The 16,395-nt window shown below is 38.0% G+C and overlaps 1 protein-coding gene across 1 annotated transcript in view; it reads right to left on the bottom strand.

Moving 5' to 3' along the window:
* Nucleotides 1-4,872: 4,872 nt before the first annotated feature.
* Nucleotides 4,873-16,395, bottom strand: part of PHACTR2 (phosphatase and actin regulator 2) — a 135,806-nt gene continuing 124,283 nt past the window's right edge. The window contains exons 12-13 of the mRNA XM_049789389.1: nt 14,591-14,667; nt 4,873-5,426 (exon numbers count right to left, since the gene is read on the bottom strand). Coding sequence (XP_049645346.1) covers nt 5,411-5,426; nt 14,591-14,667 — 93 coding nt within the window. The 3' untranslated portion in view covers nt 4,873-5,410. The remainder of the gene's footprint in view (nt 5,427-14,590; nt 14,668-16,395) is intronic.

The following is a 16,395-nucleotide window of genomic DNA, read 5'->3' as shown; positions in this document are numbered from 1 at the left end:
CATAGATGCAAAAATGTTTGATAGGCACCTTCCCCTGTATTAGGACAGTGAGCATTCAAAAGAGGTACAATCCTTCTGGGAAGACATCTGGACATAGAGGGTTTTTACTTCTGCCTTTCACTATGGCTGGGGAAGCTATTTAGATAGCTGGGTCTGGCAAGTGAAACATTTGCAATGTGGCACACAGCTCCAAATGCCAATAGCATCCCTAATGGGAAGCACTGATGAATAGTGCTTTGGTCCTGTGTGCATCTGAGCTAGCAGTGAGACAAGCTAAATGACTAGCTAGGTTAAATCCTAGCATAGCTAAAAATGACCCTTGCTTAGAGCAATAGCTTTCCAGGGAAATAGGGTTTTCTCTCTCCTTTGTTTTGTTTTTGAACCAAACTTGGAGGTGCTCAGGGGCCACTCCATGCCAATGGCTCAGGAGTCAGTTTTTGGAAATTGAACACATGCCTCCTACATGACTAGTATTTGTATCTTTGAGCTACTCCTCCTTCTCTCCCTCCCCCACTTTCCCCTCTCTCTTTCCTCTACTTCCCCCTCTCTTTCTTCTCTCTCTCCCCACCTCAAAGAATATACAATGGGATGATAATTGTGGGCTGACTCTTTAAAAATAATTTATATCAGGTCTTTAGTTTTAGGTTTTATCTAGTAGTGCTAATGGTAGCTTGCATTTACTTTAAAGCATAAAATTATTCGATGATTACAAGAAGAAAATGGAGAGTCAGAGAGATAGTACAGCACCTTCCCTGAGTGTGGCTGGCCTGGATTCAATCCCTGGCATCCCATGTGGTCCTCTGAGCTCCATTTTTCAGGAGTAATTCTTGGGTGCAGAGTCAGGAGTAACTAACTCCTGAGAATTACCAGATATGGCCCAACCCTCCTTCCCTAACAAATCAAAACAAAAAGGAAATGGAAATTAAATATGATGATGGTTTGGAATCATTTTGCTTTTGATCCCACTGGCCTTTGGTTACTGTTAAACTCAAGTCAATCTTCAGACTGGTCTTTGAAAGTTGGCTTTAAAATATCTAAGGATGTGGTACGTATCAGAAAGAAACCATCTGTTAATTTGATGATAAATTTTGCCAGTGTAGGGCATATTTCAGTTCTAAATCTTCTGCTTTGCCAAGTAAAACAGTGATATATCCTACTACTAAGCAGAGTGCAAAATTCTCACGAGTGAAGTATTAGCCATTTTGCCTCTATAAAGAGATCAAGAGAATTTTGTAAATAAATTGAATTTAAATGGTTCCTTTCGACACAACAAATTCTAGTGACACTAAGAAATTAATTATTGTTTCAAGACAATTAAGATTAGATTCAATAAAGTGACTGGAATTAGTGAATGCTTAAGCAAAAAGAAAATTTTATATTTATAAATATTGTTATAGTTTCATGGCCTACTCCAAGAGAGATTTCTTACTGTGATAAGTGCTACTGGAATTGCTTTAAAAATAACAAAATCTTTGAAGAAGAACATAAAGTTTTTACTATTTAAATGTGGAAAAATTACTACTGTGGTGGCAGGGAAGACTTCCCTTTTCTACTCTGAGTCAGGAATGATCTTTGAAAGTTGTGTCTGACTCAAATATAAATGCAATGTCTGTTATATGTTAAGATAGTTCCTGTCAAGATATTCAGTGCTAATGCAGATTTTTCTCTTCAAGTGTAAACTACTATACATTTGTTTAAAGGCCAATGCAGTACTGAATTAATTGAAGGGAATAAAATCAAGTGGGTTTTAAGGGCTTATCATTTTCGTTCAGTATCTAAGGTATTTTGAAGGGTATATTCAATTTTTCTAATAGCTGCAGGTAGGTTTTCACTGACATTCCAGAAATTTCTACTAACAGTTGATTTTTACTAACACTGGCAAAAGATAAGTGGATACAGCCATTTTTCTAAAATAAAGGATATGAAAATAAAATCAGAAAGTCTGTTTTGCTGAGTAAATCAGAGACAGAGACAAGTCTGCTTTTTCCCCCAGTCAAAACACCAAATAATTCTCTGAATATATAGATTTCATTTAAATAATTAAGGAATTAGCACACACAATTTTGACTATTTTAAAAAGGCAACATACTTCACAAACACAGGAAATTATCAGGTGGGACTATACTACATTAATGCTTATCAGGGGAGTGGTTTGATTAGGTTGATAATAATCTAAGGATGTTGATAATTCCTGTTTTATGTGCTTCTCACTTTACGTTACTGAATAATTTCTTCATTTTGAGAAAAATGAAATGGCCATTCTGGATCTGACAATATCATGACATTTTTTTTTCTTGCCCAGACCTTCCCTGGAGACTAGTTTGTTTTTCTCCTTAATCATGTCTTGTAAACTCAGAAAAACCTATTCACTTCCTCTATGCCAGTCTAATGTCACTGCTTAAGCAGGGTACAACTAGGACTTGTGTTATTACAACCCAAGTCAGGCACACATTTTCTTTCTTTATGGAACTTCAGCACATTTGATGGCAGTCAGTAGATGGGGCTCTATATGTGGCAGGCAAGTTCCATGTATACTTTTAGGGCTAACAGTTTAGAACATCCTGACTGGGCAGAATGGGGTAGATAAGCAGTGTTTCTGACTTTTAAAATTTGTACTAGAATTGAGTCTTGTTCTCTAGCACATGGGTTAGCTTAGAATTCATTCTTTCATCCGCTTCCCATGACAACAGATTCTAATGCAATCATTAGTGGTTTCAGTTTTTAAATATTAGACTAACTGTGGTTAGTCTCTGGCTTATCAGCCTCTCTTAAACTCTCCATCAAACTTCAAGTCAATCAGTAAGGAGAAAAAGTATGAGCAGTTCATTAATCTAAATTATCATGCAAAGGGTACAACGGTCTCAATATAACCAAGGCTCCAGTTCTCATTTTTTGTATGGGGGCTAAGGGAATAAAAAACATTAGTATCATGTAAACCACTCATGGAAAATATTGTTCCTTTTACCACCAAACACAGATATATTCTTATGTTGACAATGTCTTATATTCATCATTTTTAAAGGCCTTAATATAAATGGAAAGAGTGTAAAAATTGTTAAGTGAAAAATTAAAAGAAATATGATCACCTATGGTATTTTCCTCCAAGAAACTAAAATTATAATAAAATATTATCGAAAAGGAAAGCATGACTTTGGAAAAAATTAGAATATGGGTCTGTGACCCATATCCATATAAATATACACTGGACAAATCTTCAGAAAGACTCAGGCATGCAGAAAAATATTTCAAAGCAAAAATGTGTCACATCTCACTAATGAAATGGCAACAGTGCAATAAATTAGGTTTATCTGATTAAAATATATAGTTGAGTGCAGCTAGAGTTGCAGCAATACCAGCTATTTTTCTTAAGAATAAACTAGTTCTCACTTTCTATAATAGGCAAACTGGGGCTATATTTTTAAACAAAATCACCCAATTCAAGTGGTTTTTTAAAAGAGAAATTAATCGCAGATTTCAAACTTATTTACCAGGTTCATTTTTTTCCAGCTGACATTAAAACCTACAGTCCTTCACATGATGAATCAGATAATTTCAGAAAATCTTTGCCCAGTATCTTAGGATAAAATGATGTCTATATAGACCTTATGTCTTTATATACCTCATGTTTTTAAAAAGGCTACACCACAATCATGAAAGAACAACGAAAGGTAAGGAAGTATTTACATTTGGTCATATATATTTGGGAGGAGTCTGGTGCCTATGATTCCATGGAAAATATGAGAAAAAGGGTTTCTTACCACTTATTTTAGTTTCTGTGCCTATGATAGAAATCAGGTCTTTATACATACAAGGCAAGCACTCTACCTCTGAGCCATATCCCTGGCCAATAAAAGGTTTATTAATGTAAACAATACTCACTGTAGGCTCATAGGAAAACCTTCAGTGAATTAAATCTCACCAATTCTTTTTTTTTTTGTTTTTTCGGGCCACACCCATTTGATGCTCAGGGGTTACTCCTGGCTAAGCGCTCAGAAATTGCCCCTGGCTTGGGGGGACCATATGGGACGCCGGTGGATCGAACCGCGGTCCTTCCTTAGCTAGTGCTTGCAAGGCAGACATCTTACCTCTAGCACCACCTTGCTGGCCCCTCACCAATTCTTTGAATTAAAAGCCATCACTATATCTATGGACACAATCTGTGGATTGTTGAAAAAGAAGATGAGGTTTTCCTCACTAGTAACTTAGTAAAACTTTTCTGTGTTAGTCTAAGTTTTTGGGTGTGTGTGTATGTATGTATGTATGTATGTATGTATGAATGAATGAATGTATGTATGCACGTATGTTTTAATCCATGTACTTTATTTAAATAGCAGCAGTCCAACATAATGCAGCCCTGAAAATAAGTAGTCCTTTGTATTCCAACTCAGAACTGCTAGCAACACACTGTGTAGTTGTGTCACTAAAATCTTACATTCTCTTAAGTTTTAACTTGGGTTCAGATTTAAAAAAATATGTCATGAGTTTGCTCTTATTGTTCTTAGACAAATTTTAATTATTTTGACTTTGAAGATAAATAGGGAAAGGCAAAAATATCTCATTTTAAATCTTTCCACAGATTTATAAGGTAACATTAGGTCTAACTTTATTCCAAGTCTGTTTGGTACTCTAGGTAAGACATATCTAAAAATGATAAAATGTTTACAACTATGCCACTTAAAGCATGCAACAAAATTGGGTAAGCATGCTTGTTAAAAGTTAGAAGCCTCTTGTATTTGAGATAAAAGATGCAGAAAAATATGCAAGACTCATTTCTGGCAACTGGATTCACTGGCACAACATAAAATAATGGTATCATACTGTACCAACAAAATGGTTAAAAAAATAACATTCCTCCCCAATTGGGTCTTTAAGAAATCCTCATAGGTTGATGATGTTCCCAAATCTCTTACTAAGTTCTCCATTACCAAATACCCACTTCAAAAAATACATGTATGGTTCAATTTCTTCTCTCCCTCATTAACATAATGAAACGTCTCTTATTCTTTCTGATTTTCAAACACATTCCCTTTCTGTTGTGCAGCATATTCTATTCCCTGGTTTTCTTTACCCACACTTGAAAATGCAGCTTTCTGGTAACAGGAAGCCAGCGACCATCTCCTGCAGTGATGTGTCTTCTCTGATTAAAACTTCCGAGGAAGAATAATCAGTGTCATTGTGGTGTCTCTTACCATCAGTACACAAATTGGGCAGCAAGGACCACTACAGCCTCCCCTTTGCTTGTGGCCTCATTTGGGCTGTACAGGTGGGGAACATATTCCAAACACTTCCTTCACCACAAGTTAAATGGAAACACACATTTAAATCCCAGTGCAACATCAGGTTTTCAGGAAGTGAGGCTTCCCCCCCAAGATGACCAGTCTTATGGCTCCAAAGAGTCTCTTCCACCTCACTACGGACGATGAAATCTGAAATGAGAAAACAGAAAAGTTGAGCCTGCTGTATAGGAATATGCACTGAACCCCATCAGTTGAATAACATACCATTTTTGCTGATACTTCAAGACAGTGCCACCCCCGCCCCCAGCTAAATCATGCTATAAACTGTAACCCTAACAGAAGAATGTTTCAAGTGCTGTATCAGAAAGCCATATCAGATCCTCTGTGAGAAATGCTACTCATATCATTAGGAATACAAAACCACCAATATCCCACACCACTCTTCCTGAAGGTCACATATCAATCTGCAGTATGCAAAGCAAGATGTTTTCATCAGGATCTGTTTTCACCTGGATTGTAGTCGTGGCATCAAAATATCAACAACTATTTCAGCAGTGTCAGTCTTGTCACTTTCCACTGAGGAGTTCAAATCTGTTTTATTCAGTTCTTTAGTACTGGGGATCAGAATCAGGGCCTCACACATGTATATCCCTGGGCCCAAATCTACTATTGTCTACACATGAATCTCCAAAAGTTTCCCAAACATTCCATAGACAACACTGTGTCTACAAACTATCTTTTCTTGCAAACTTGCTCTGTACTCTGTCTCATTAAACATCATACCTTTAAAATACTTTTGATCCAGACACCTCCGATTTGCACCTCATTTCTCTTCTTCACCTCCATACTTCTCTGTCGCCAAGTCAGGTCTTTTGCGATTATCTCTGAATCCATGGAAACCTCAAATACTGTTTAACTAATGCAGTGATATTCTTTAGTTCGTTAGCTGGCTGACTCTACCTTCCACCATGAGGATTCTCGAACATTCCTGGAATTTACTGGGGCCTTGAATTTTGCAACGTGCTATTCCCTGATCCTGCAATCTCTTCCTGTTACGTTTCATCTATCTTTTCATATTTAAGATCAAGATTAAAGCCAACTTCTCTGTAAAACCTCCTCAGATCCATCTCTCAGGCTGCTGTTTTGAGATTCCACATTTATGCAGATTTATCAAACATTTTGCTTTTCTTAGTTTACTGCTCATCTGCACTAATAATCCAAGTGCTAATCCATTTCCCTGCTTCAGTTTATAGAGTTAGAGACCAAAATCTATGTTTGACATTGCTATCAGCATCATCATGACCCAAATGAATCTGATCATCCCATTCCCTAGTAACATACTAACCCACTCCCTGAAAAATACAACTGAAACTTAGTAAGGGTGGCTGAGAGTTTTTAGGATGTGAACCAACCCAGTCCTGGCCATCATGACTCTACATTCTTACCATTTACCACCAAATGCTATTCTTTGTGTATCTGGACTCATTTATTTACATTCCCTTTACAGTTTTGCAGAGAGTTCCCCACCTCCTGTCTTATTTCCATCAGGAAATTATCAACTACTTTCACCTTGTACAATTCAAAATGAGCACTTATATCCCATTACAACCAAGTATTTTATCTTCAAATTCAGCCCTAATTTTAGAGTTTAGAATTACTGAATAAACAAATTCTATATCAAAGTAGCTACCTCTCTGTTGTTCATTTTTATTTTCAAATATGAGAGTTTCAGTTTTTCCTCTCAAGGAATTTACTTGTCTAAGAAAATGATTGATCCAGCTTTAGGCTTCAAGTTGATGAGATTCCTGTGCCCTAATGCTACTTAAACTTTGTTCAATCTTTCTCAGAACTTCTTTGAGATTCAATCCAAAGTTATTTATGATCTTTTACGTATTAAAACTGTAATGTATTTTTCATATTTTCATACTATTAGATAAACTTCTTAGGGTAAAAATCTATATTTTGGGTTGTTGTTTTTTGATCATAACTAGCAGTGTATAGGCTTACTCCTGGTGTCAGAAATCACTCATGATGGGGCTCAGGGGGAACATATGGGTTCTGGAACTTGAAACTGGGTTGGCTGCATGCAAGACATACACTATACTCACAGTACTTTTGGCTCCTGAAGTTATTTTTAAGTCATAAATTTCAGCTATAGATAATTCATTTCCATAAAGATGTCCCCAAGAGAAAAGTCCAATTCTCAGGGATTACTCCTGACTCTATGCTTAGAAATAGCTCCTGGCAGGCTCCGGGAACCATATGGGATGCCAGGATTCGAACCACCATCCTTCTGCATCCAAGGCAAAGGCCCTACCTCCATGCTATCTATTTGGCCCCAAAAGTCCAGTTCTGTGACTAAAATAAAATAATATGGCCAGCTAAATTCTTTCAGGTATGGTCATAGGACTCAGTTTTCATAGGATTGAAAACTCTGGGTCTTTCTTTTTAGAAGGGGATTAGGCCAAGTATCCAAATAACCCACCCCATTATTAGAAAAGACCCACATCCACCATTGCCATCTTCCTGGCAGAAAAACAGCCCAGCTCCTCCACTCAACTCCAAAAGAATAAAATAGCCATTAATACTTCCCAGGCAGCTATATCCAAGGGGATACATCTGTGGTACTTTCAGTAAAGGGGAGATTTCCCCATTTTGTATGAACTACAACAGCCCAATGCCACACCCTGCACCCTCTGACAGAAATGACCCAACTCCATAACTTAATCTTATCAAACTTCCTAGCCACAAAATTTGTTTTAAATCTGTAAATCATGGGATACACAGTTGCATGTGGCCACACACACCCTTCAATAATTTATAATGGTGTGAACTCAGTAATATCACAGGAAATCAAATGAAAAAATTATATAGTAATCTACCAAGCTCTGTGAGCCTAAACAGTAACATAGACGGTTCAACTACATCAATCAGAGCCCAGTAAAATTTTAGACACTGACCAGTTGCACCATGGAGAAGTATAACAATCATTTCAAATTGTTTTGTATTGGTCTGAGTTTTGATCATTTCATTTGCCTTTATGTTGTAACAAGTGATATGAAATAAGTTTGTGCCTGTAAGGGGGAGGCTAGAATGGTGAGTGGGAGATTAGGGACACTAATAAAGGGAAGGTCACACCGGTGGTGGGATTGGTGTTTGAACATTTATTACCTGAAATAACTGTATTATGAGTAACTTTATAAATTAGTGTCATAAAAAATTAGAAGGAAAAAAGAATATATGTACGTGTATCTGATTTTTGAAATTTTGATGCATAAAAATTAAAGTACCTACTAACGCACAAAAAAGAGGTTTCCATGTTTTGAACAACAGTACAATGAGTAGGGTGTTTGGATTGTACACGGCTGACCTGGATTTGATTCCCTAAAACACCCCATATGGCCTCTGAGCCTTGGTAGGAGTGATCCTTAGGTGCAAAGTCTGAAGCATCACTAAATAAAAAGATGCTTCCTCCAAAACTTAGTTGAAAACACTTACTCATTTCCCTATTAATTATTTCAGATAATAGGAAACAGAAAATCAGTTTCTTTGCTTTGGGGGCATTTCAGAAACAGTCTAGTGCTCAAAAGACTAGGCAGTGATGGGGATCAAGGCCAGGACTTCTGTATAAAGCCACTTCCCAGTCTTGAAGCATGCTTTAACTTTGGTGAATAAAGGAACAATTTTCAGAAATTCAAGCTAAAATACAAAATAAAACCTTATTGAATGGGGGAAGATATTTCCATGCAGTATAAGATAGTAAGAATACATGGGGCCGGGCGGTGGCGCTGGAGGTAAGGTGCCTGTCTTGCCTGCGCTAGCCTAGGACGGACCGCGGTTCGATCCCCCGGTGTCCCATATGGTCCCCCAAGAAGCCAGGAGCAACTTCTGAGCGCATAGCCAGGAGTAACCCCTGAGCGTCACAGGGTGTGGCCCAAAAACCAAAAAAGAAAAAAGAAAAAAAAAAAAGAATACAAAGGATACCTAAAGCACTCAAAGCTCAGTAACAAAGAGACCAATAACCCCTTAAAATGGGGGGAAAAAAGGGGTGGAGCAATAGCACAGCTGTAAGACTGTTTGCCTTGCATGCAGCCAACACAGGACAAACCCTGGTTCGAATCCCAGCATCTCATATGGTCTCCCGAGTCTGCCAGGAGCGACTTCTGAGCACAGAGCCAGGAGTAACCACTTAGTGCCACAGGATGTGACCCCAAAACAAAAATAAAAAAAGATAAGAGAAGATGAACAGACACTTCCACAGAGGAGATATGAGTGGCCAAGAAGGATATTAAAAAAAGTGTTCATCATAATTATCAGGGAAATCCCAATTCAGATGACAATGAGACATATTTGAAACTAGTAAGAATGGCATACATGAAGAACACAGGAAACAACCAGGGCGATGGGGTATTGTAAAAAAGGAACTCTCACACACACTGCTGGTGTAATTTCATTCGGTGCAGCCCCTAAAGAAAACAGTGTGGAGAATTGTCAAACAAGACAAGAGCTACCATGTGACCCAGCAAACCTGTTTCTAACTTTGGTTTAAAAGATTCTATAATATGCAAATATATCACATACATATACGCCTATCTTCACACTTAGTGCAATCATCAAGATACGGAAACCACTCAAATATCCAATGATGGACAAACTGTTAAAGAAGCTGTGGTATGCACACACAACAGAGCACAATGCAGCCATAAGATGAAATTATGGAGTTATCTACAAGCTGGATAGAACTTGGAGGTTAAATGAAGTCAGTCAGAAGGAGAAAGAGGGCCCGGAGAGATAGCACAGCGGCGTTTGCCTTGCAAGCAGCCGATCCAGGACCAAAGGTGGTTGGTTCGAATCCCGGTGTCCCATATGGTCCCCCGTGCTGCCAGGAGCTATTTCTGAGCAGACAGCCAGGAGTAACCCCTGAGCACCACTGGGTGTGGCCCAAAAACAAAAAATAAATAAATAAATAAATAAATAAATAAATAAATAAATAAAAAAAGGAGAAAGAAATACCAGAAATTCTCATTTAGTTGTGGTATAGAGAGTGACAAGCAAAAGACAAGGCAAAGGACATTGAGTAGGGAGACTTGTGACAACATCAGTGGAAAAAGATCTTGCCCTGCATGCAGCTGGCCTGGGTTTAATCACCAGCACCCATATGACCCCTTGAGCTCCTCCAGGAGTGATCCCTGAGTGTAGAACCAAGACTAACCCTTGAGTAATGTCAAAACTAACAATGTCAAACAGAAAAACATAAGGATCTTAGACATTTTGGAAGGGCTATAGAAGTAATAACTAAGTATATAAAAGTCAAAAGAATCAATGCTATTGTAAACATGTGATCCAAACTATAATAATTTATTTCTTTTGGGGTCATATCTGGCAGTGCTCAGGTTTTAGTCCTGGGCAAGCTCAGGGGGCCATATGGGATGTCAGGGATCAAACATGGGTTGGCCGTATACAAGGCACTCACTCACCCTTGTAAGTCTTTTTTTTTTAATAAACTTATTTGCTGAGGAGGTGGCGTGGGGAGAAAGGAAGGAATGCTGGGTCATTAGACACTGACAGTGGTGGTGGATTTGGAGTTGGAACATTAATGCTCTAAATACTGTTCTGACAAGCATTGTAAACTGTGCCTAAATTAAATAAAATTAAAAGTAAACTAAATAAACCACATTTTGGAAACACCAAGTTTCTGTCATAGTAGCAGAAAAATGGAGTACCCCAAAAAGAGCACTTAGAGGCTGCCTTCTTATTTCTCCTTGAAGACCCCCAATTTTTACTGTGTTCCCAAGTATAGTTTTGGCCAACTCTCTTTTTAATAAGTATATCTAGAATTAGAAAGAGCAGTTTGCTTTACCTGCAACTCCATATAAGTTAGCAGTAGTTAAGAATGGTAATTTCAACATAAAACTACATTAAGCAAAATTGGAAAGTAGAGAAAAGAAAAAAACACAAAAGTCTTATTATATGCAAATAATTCCCTGAGGCCCATTTTGACTCTTAAGAATGTCAATCCAATGATTCAATGCTTAATATGACAAGAAAATTATTTATTAGCTAATAAAAAAATCACATATATGAAAGTACTATACTGCAAGCTCCAAAAACTGTCCTCACTTGCACAACTAAGCATTTATATTTTTAAAAGTAATGTTCTCTCTTGGTTATCAATCTGAGACACGTTGACATTTAGAAAATAACTAGAAAAGACTATCCAGAAGTAGAGTCCAATTACCTATAATCATACCACTCAGCTGTAACCATTTTAAGGCTTAGAAGTAAAATCTGACCTTTCATACAATTTGTCTTTATAATTTAGAGAATTATTTTAAATTGCAGAAATTCCACTTACTGTACAAAGAGAAACAGCTCTTTTTTTTTTTTTTTGCCATGGTAATCTCCTTTCAGAACATAATGACCTGACTTAACAGTACACAGGCCTTCAAATGGACGTTTGGGCTCTGAATAGAAGGCTGGACAGTAGTTGCAAGAGGCAGACAATAGGATGGGGCTAGATAAACAGCAAGTGTTTGGTCCCTGTAACAGGGAAAGCTGGTTTTCATCTTTGTTGCATGGTTTTAGGATGCATGCTAGTAGTGACAAACACCTGAAAAATACTGGCAGAATGAGGGGAACTACACAAAAGAATAGAATTACTAGAATTTTTCACCACTACCAACTAAACATGGTACAGAACAGATGACAAGATGGGGGACTATGGAAGGGTTTTCTCCATATACCAGAAGAAAAGGTTCACAATCATTATTAGTGCAAGCATGATATTCACAAGAGCTACTATGACTGAATATTCATTTTTGGGTGATCTCCCACCACACCAAGCCCAGGGACTCTCCCCCATCAATTTACTGCCATTTGGGTCAGTGGTTTAAAGTGTGAACCTTTGGATGCAATGCTACTCAGGCGCTAAGGATGGTCCAGGACCCTCTAGTGGTGCTTCCATTTCTCCATGTACACCCCCAGTGATCCTTGGGAGGTCCATTAGAGCTGCAGATTGAAGCAGGCTGAGGCACATGCAAGGCTGGCAGCATATACCTTAATCCAATTCACTATCTCAAATGTTTTTGTATAGGTTAGCAATTCCTGTTTCCAAAATTCCAGTGTGAGTAGTGAGAAGTCTTTCATCCATGCCTGCTGACTACCTAGCCTTCCCAGTCACCCTCCCCAGAGGCAAGGTCTCAGCAACTATTTTGTGTAGCTCTCTGGAGACATAGAAGAAATAAAGCCAGAATTCACAGATATATCACTGTATAAATTATCCCTGGGTAAAGAGGTGCTGAGACAGAGAAAGCAAGGCTGTCTGAACCTATGAATTGGCCAGTTGCCACTCATCGAGGTGTGATCTATTTATTTCTATTTTGGACAGTAGGCTGTAGAGAAAGATAATACTTGGCTCCAATAAGAGAGTTGGAGGGGCCGGGTGGTGGCGCTAAAGGTAAGGTGTCTGCCTTGCCAGCACTAGCCTAGGACGGACCGCGGTTCGATCCCCCGGTGTCCCATATGGTCCCCCAAGCCAGGAGCGACTTCTGAGCGCATAGCCAGGAGTAACCCCTGAGCGTCAAATGGGTGTGGCCCAAAAACCAAAAAAAAAAAAAAAAAAAAGAGAGTTGGAGAAGACAGCTGGTGTATGTATCTCTATATAGCACAATGAAAAGGTAGCGCATCAGCCGCCATATCTTTATTTCCACTGGCAGTGGCAGTTCTAAGGCGGACTCTCTATGAGCAAAATGTAATGTGTAAAACATAATCATGTTTTAGTATTATTTTGATTAGACATGGCAGTGTTGATTAAATTTTTTTATTCTTGAAAGAAACGCTGAGAACAAGTTGAAAATCCTAAGTATGTTCTTTTATAAATATCAGAGCCAAAATACTTCGCTGGAATGGAGCTGGAATGATGTAATCTAAATTAATGGAAAACCAGCAGCAGACATTTGCTGGACTGCCAAGTTCTTAAGAATACTTAAGCAAGACATATTTATCTAGTGATATGAATATTTAATTTTTCCTACCTGGAAAGACAATTTAAAAAAGTTTTAATCAATATATATTTTGAAAAACTTATAAAATTCATCCTTGGCATTAGATGTTGTCTTTTCTTTTCCTCCAGACACAATCAGGAGCCAGAGCAACAGTACAGCAGGTAGAAGGTTTGCCTTGCACATAGCCAATCTGAATTCAATCCTTGGCATCCTATGTAGTCCCCTGAGCCCACCAGGAGTGATTTCTGAGAGTAGAGGCAGGAGTAACCCCTTAGCATTGCCAGGTCCCAAAAGAAATAAAAATCACATATTTTTCTTTAAATGTTGCTCATTCCTATTTGCATATATTAATAGTTACTTTTAAGAATAAAGATATTAGGGCAGAGAGAAAAATATTAAAAATTTATATATTTATTTTATTCCTTAACACACACAAAGCTAAAAACCTTCACTATTTTTAAATATTAAAAAATTTAAGAGTGGGCCGGGAAGGTGGCGCTAGAGATAAGGTGTCTGCCTTGTAAGCTCTACCAAGGAACGGACCGAGGTTCGATCCCCCGGCGTCCCATATGGTCCCCCCAAGCCAGGGGCGATTTCTGAGCACATAGCCAGGAGTAACCCCTGAGCATCAAACGGGTGTGGCCCAAAAACCAAAAAAAAAAAAAAATTTAAGAGTGATCATTAAACACTTAGAATGGTAACAATACACTGAAGAAAACATGCAAAATCTAAAGGAGTTTTTTTTTTTTTTTTTTTTTTTAGCAATTCATATGAGGAAAATATCCTCAAAAACTGGTCAAGAAAAAAAAACAAAGAATTTAAAAGAAAGTGTTTTTAAAACTGGCCACTAATGATGCTCTACTTCACAGAAATAGATGAGAAAGTATATTATTGTTACTTCATTGCAATATAGATTCCTCATGCTTACACATACCTTAATGTAAAGAAGGACAAAGAGATCATAGAGGCTCATAAATGCAGTGTAAAGCATAAATTGAGAATGCTTTGAGATGAACAGTATGTTTCAAAATGTGAAAAAAAAATCTATATTCAGTGACCAGCAAAAACTGTTCACGAGTTTGTGGCCTTTTCCAAGAAAGTTTGGTTTAGATCACTGGCACTACATTGGATCCCACAGCATTGTCAGCTGTAACTTGGGAGACTTTGGCACTGTAGGACCTCCACTCAATCAGTACCTCCACAATCCTCCAATAATAGTATTGACCCCGCTGGCCAGGTATTTCTGGAAAGGCCTCGAGACTGCATAAAAACTGCCTGGGAGTCTCCATTCCCAAAAGTTAATTATGGTAAAATACATATAACAAAAAACTGACCATAATTTTTCCTTACCTTGTAAACTGTCGACTCTCTTCATGAACTTCCATTTCTGTGCTTTTAAATTCATTCAGTTCTTTCCTTATGGCTGCCTAAAAGGAAAAAGTTAAAAAGATTAAGCAGAATCGTTACAGAAGCTAAATACTTCTTCAGCATATATAGTGTTCATGAAACAGGCATGATCTCTTTTTCTCCCCCCTTTTTTTGGATATGGGGGAGGTAACATGCCAAGCTGTACTCAGAATTTTCTCCTGGCTCTGTGCATTGCCAAGAGTAATTCCTGGGTAAACAAAAATCTAGCCCAGGTCAGCTGTGTGCAAGAGAAGTTCCCTACCTGCTATATATCATCCCACTGCCATAGCACTTTTATCTAAATTACTCTAGTTTTTTGTGTGCTGATTGTACCTGTATACATTTAGTTCTATATGGTTTTATTCCTTATCTATGGCTGTAGTTAACTGAAAAATTTCTATTTTGACACTGTGATTTATAAAGTTGTTTAGGGGTCAGGGTGATAGTACAGAAAATAAGAAGCTTGCCTTGCATGTGGCTGATCCAGGTTCAATACCCAGAACCCCATATAGTCCTCTGAACCTACCAGTATTGAACCCTGAGCAAGAGCCAGGAGTTAGCCCTGAAAGTGCCAGGTATGGCCCCAAAACAAAACAAAAAAAAGTTGTTAAGTAGGCATCTTTTAAAATATGTCTTGGAGAGAAAGAAAACAAATTTTAATGTCTCGTAGGTAAAAGAAAAAAATAGAGAAAGAAAATATACTACTCAACTTACATGGGATAAAATCCACAAATCCATTGTATATCAAAATACTGTTAAATAAAAATGCATTTAATACAACTAACCTATGGCACATCAACATTTTACATATGCATGGAACAGAAGAACATGGTAAAATATTAGCTATTATCCTGTAATACCATGACTGAATGGAAGCTCTCTGTTCAGTATTTCATGTAGTACTGGGCCACATATGGCTATCCCAGAAAAATTCATTTCCTTTTTCCTTCTTTTTGTTAGTCTTTTATGGGTCACATACAACAATATTCAGAGATGACTTGTAGCTCTACACTGAAGAATTACTCCTGGAATTTCTTAAGGAATCGTATAAGATGCTGGGGACTACCCTGAGGCCAGCCACATGTAAGGCAAGTGTCCTATCTCCTGTACCTCTAGTTCTTGGACAAATTCATTTTCTACTGACTGTCAAGCCATCATGATGTTCTTGAGAGTCCAATTAACACCAGTATATATCTCCTTCAAGTGTTTCAGGGAAGAAAGAAAGTCTTTACATACTCCCTGGAGCTGCCTCACCCTCACAGTTAAGTGATTCTGTGTGAGTTCTCCCCGTATTACCACTCATAGCAATGAGTCTCTGTCTAGCACCCATAGGTCTACTGAGAAGGCACTTGCTATCAATTGTTTAATATTAAAAGTCTGGATGATTAGAATAAAAGCACTGAAAGGCACTCAAAGAAAACAGCCACCATCTACGAAACATCCAAAGTTGTCTATGTCATCACCTGGAAGCAATTCTCTACCAGGGAAGAACCTATGCTGCTCTGACATCGATTTACTCAAAAGAATCTTCTCTTAACACTGAGAAGATTTAAACAACAACAACAACCTGCATACTGGACAGGGCTTTCCGCATTGCCTTTTAATTCTGAGTTGAAATTAGACGCCGCTCTGCACCATCCTGACTTCAATGTAGGATATACAGATTCCAGGACCTTCAATACAGAAACAGGATACCAACAACAGAGACTGTGAAAAATATAACTGTATGGGCACTGCAGACAATGACC

Source organism: Suncus etruscus, chromosome 15 (genome assembly GCF_024139225.1).
Source record: "Suncus etruscus isolate mSunEtr1 chromosome 15, mSunEtr1.pri.cur, whole genome shotgun sequence".
NCBI classification, from domain to species: domain Eukaryota; kingdom Metazoa; phylum Chordata; class Mammalia; order Eulipotyphla; family Soricidae; genus Suncus; species Suncus etruscus.
This window is presented reverse-complemented; position numbering and strand designations above follow the sequence as displayed.